This window comes from Anarrhichthys ocellatus, unplaced genomic scaffold, assembly GCF_004355925.1.
Source record: "Anarrhichthys ocellatus isolate YVR2014 unplaced genomic scaffold, GSC_Weel_1.0 scaffold5979, whole genome shotgun sequence".
Classification (NCBI taxonomy): domain Eukaryota; kingdom Metazoa; phylum Chordata; class Actinopteri; order Perciformes; family Anarhichadidae; genus Anarrhichthys; species Anarrhichthys ocellatus.
Genome location: NW_022285953.1, coordinates 1 through 3,157, shown reverse-complemented (window position 1 = coordinate 3,157; position 3,157 = coordinate 1). Strand labels below are relative to the sequence as shown.

General features: G+C 49.7%; 1 protein-coding gene across 1 annotated transcript; it reads left to right on the top strand.

Moving 5' to 3' along the window:
• Positions 1-1,688: 1,688 nt before the first annotated feature.
• On the top strand, positions 1,689-3,150 carry LOC116380051 (mastermind-like protein 1; the record flags this gene model as incomplete). The annotated part of the gene is made up of 1 exon (XM_031842009.1): positions 1,689-3,150. A coding segment is annotated over one exon (1,462 nt), but the record flags the coding sequence as incomplete, so codon positions are not given.
• Positions 3,151-3,157: the final 7 nt, after the last annotated feature.

Below are 3,157 nucleotides of genomic sequence, written 5' to 3'. Positions count from 1 at the left end.
ATCTGTGCTCAGTGTGTGACTGTGTGTGAAACGTTCCACTGCTGTGCAACAGGAATAACATGTTTCAGCACGTTTCATCTACATGTGTGTCTTCATGACAGTCAGAGCATGTGAATGCAGCTCTACTGTTCATCAACATAATGCTGTAACTCAGAGGTGATGATGGTGACCCAGCGATGTCCAGTAGTCTCCAGTGAGAGCAGCAGCTGCTGCACGTTGTAACGCCATCGCTTTAGTCGTCCTCTCCTTTCATACAACTCATGTGTTCTTCTGGTGACGGTGCGTCTTGAGGCTCATACGTGACGTCATTCGTTGCAATCCTAAAGCTGCGTTCACACCAAACGCGACGTCAACTCAGACCGACATCTTCCACAACACTAACCTGTAGTTTGTCTCCACTTCTCTGTAGCATCTGTTAGCTTGTCTTGCTTTAGTTTATCTCTACTTCTCCCACACGCTGCATCAACGTAGTCTGAAGACTTCCTCCACCGCTGCCAGTGAGCAACGCACTTTCAAAATAATAATTTAAAAAAGAATGCGTTAACGTGTGATAAAATAATTGTCGGCGTTCATTAATTAAAGCATTAACGTGATAATAACTTGCCCGGCGCTAGTTTTTACACAAAGGAAAGGAAGTTAAAGGAAACGCTTTATTTGAGGAGAGATTTATAATGAGATGTGTAGAATAAAATGTTTTTGATGAAACATCACAATTTTAAGTTTTGTTTCTTTTTCTGACGTAAGTGTTCTTCAAACATGTGTTCAAGGACCCAATTTAGGGCAAACACCGGAATATTTAGTGAATGTAAACGGTAGTCGGTGGAAATATTAGTGGAATATTCCTTTTCATTAGCTATGCTAACATCTTAGGAGGAATATTGTCCTTTTCTGGGGGTATGTAGGTCGAACAGCGAAGTATTCAGTGGATGTAAACGGCGTGTGAGGATCAGCTGATGTGGAGGCTGCTCTGAATGTTCCCATCAGATCCGGTGTGGAACAGATCTGATCTGCTGACTGCTCTAAAGACGCTCTTTGTTACCGCCGTTATGTAAGCTCGCCTGCAGCGGATTCTATTATCGGCAGCAGCTCGGAAGCTTTTCTTATAACTCATAAACCCGTCCAGCTGCAGCGCCCCCTGCAGCTGGAGAACCCACCCTGCAATGTACAGAAATAGTGATGCTGTCATAACAGCTGGCTTTGTTACTCGGAGCTCCCAAAAGAACCTCGTTTCATCAAGCAAATGTCTAAATAAAGACACTGTGGTGTGTTCAACTGGAAGGTTGAGAAATCAGTTGATCAGATAAATCCACGTTTTCACTGTCGTCTGAAGCAAGAATGTCAAACACTTGTTTGACATTCTCAGATTCATTTTTATTTATTTATTTATAAACAAAAACAATCTGCAAACTAATTTAAAATTCTAATATTTGTTGATTACGTAGTACTTGAGTAGTTTTAGGATTTAACCAGAGTCTAAAAAACAACAATAACAAAGACATATTTTAGTTAAAGAAAAAGACGCGAGATAAGAAGTTGGCAAAGAAAGTGGAAATTTAGCAGAATAAACTTATTTAAGAAGACTTAAATATTTAACTTTCCTTTTTTCATTTTCTTTTTTTTAACATATTCAAGTCCAGTGCTTAGCTTCGTCTCTCTACAGGGAGTTTAAAGCACATTTTTCTTGTTGATTACATGTTTTGATAATTAAAACATTTGAACTCCAACTGTCAAGGATCCAGTTTGTTGCACAGTGTTGGTGGAATAGTAAGAACTTGTTTTTAATTCTCTCTGTCTGTTTGTTCCTCCAGCTGCAGGAGACGGTGAAGAGGAAGCTGGAGAACACCGGTTCTCCGCTGGGCAGAGATCCGGTCAACGGGTTCGGTGACGGCTTCCCCCCCAACAAGAAGACCTGTCTGGACAACGGCGCCGTCAACGGCTCCCCGCTGGACTCCAAGCTGGGCATCAGCGACTCTCTGAACTCTAACGGGACCCACGGGTCGGCCAGAGAGTCGGCGGACGGCGGCGGCAGAAGGGAGTCGGGTTCTGACTTCCACCGTAAGGAGATGAAGCAGGAGCCCGACGACATCCTGCCCATCATGCCTCCGTCGGTTGGAGGAGGAGGAGGAGGAGGCAACAACAGCCTGTTCCCCGACCTCAACCTGAACGAGCAGGAGTGGACGGAGCTGATGGAGGAGCTGAACTGCTCCGTGGCCTACGAGGACATCCAGGACATTCTCAACGACGGCTTCGAGGAGGACCGCAAAGACTCTCTGGTGCTGACTCCGGGTGGTGCTGGAGGAGGAGGATCAGGAGGAGCTGGAGGTGGAGGAGGTATGCTTCCTCCAGATTTAGTCCACGTTAAGACAGAGTTCTCTCCCTCCTCCGTGGCTTTCGAGCAGGACTCTCGGACCGGGTCCCCCCACGTCAGGTCCTCCTCCGGGCCTCCTCCTCGCTCCCCCGTCGCCTCCTCCTCCGCCTCCTCCCCGGCTCCTCCTCCTCCTCCCAGGCAGCTTCAGCCTCCCCCCAACAACCACCTCCTCCCTCCGGGTGGCCCTCCGGTTCCCAAAGACCTTTCCCCTGCCCAGCAGCTCCAGCAGCTGGCCGCCCAGCAGCAGAGAGCCCAGCAGCACCTCCACGGCCACCAGATGCAGCACAAACAGCCACAGCCTGGTGGGGCCAAGTTCCACAACCAGGGGCCCCCCCATGCCCACCCGCCGCCTTCTTGGCCCCCGATGGCCAACACCTCCCAGAGTCCACTAGGGGCTGCGTTTGGTATGGACAAGCAAACGAGCCCCTCTTTGTACCCGCAGGACTTCAACCCAAACACCCAGAAGCAGCTGCTGATGCCCGGTCAGCCCAACAAAGGCCCCCCCAAGCCGGGGTACCCCAACATGATGGGTCACCCGACGTCGGCGGCGCCGGGGGCCCAGGCCACGGCCGCCATGCTGAACTACAACAACACCAAACCTCTGTCACACTTTGAGGCGGGACCCGGACCGCCGAGGCCCCCCAACACCCAGAGCCAGAACAAGGCGGCCCTGCTGACGCTACTCCGACAGCAGCAGCAGATCAAACAGAAGAACAGCATGAACTTCCGGCAGCACATAACACACACACAGGTAAGAGAAACACACACGCACACACAGGTAAGAGAAAC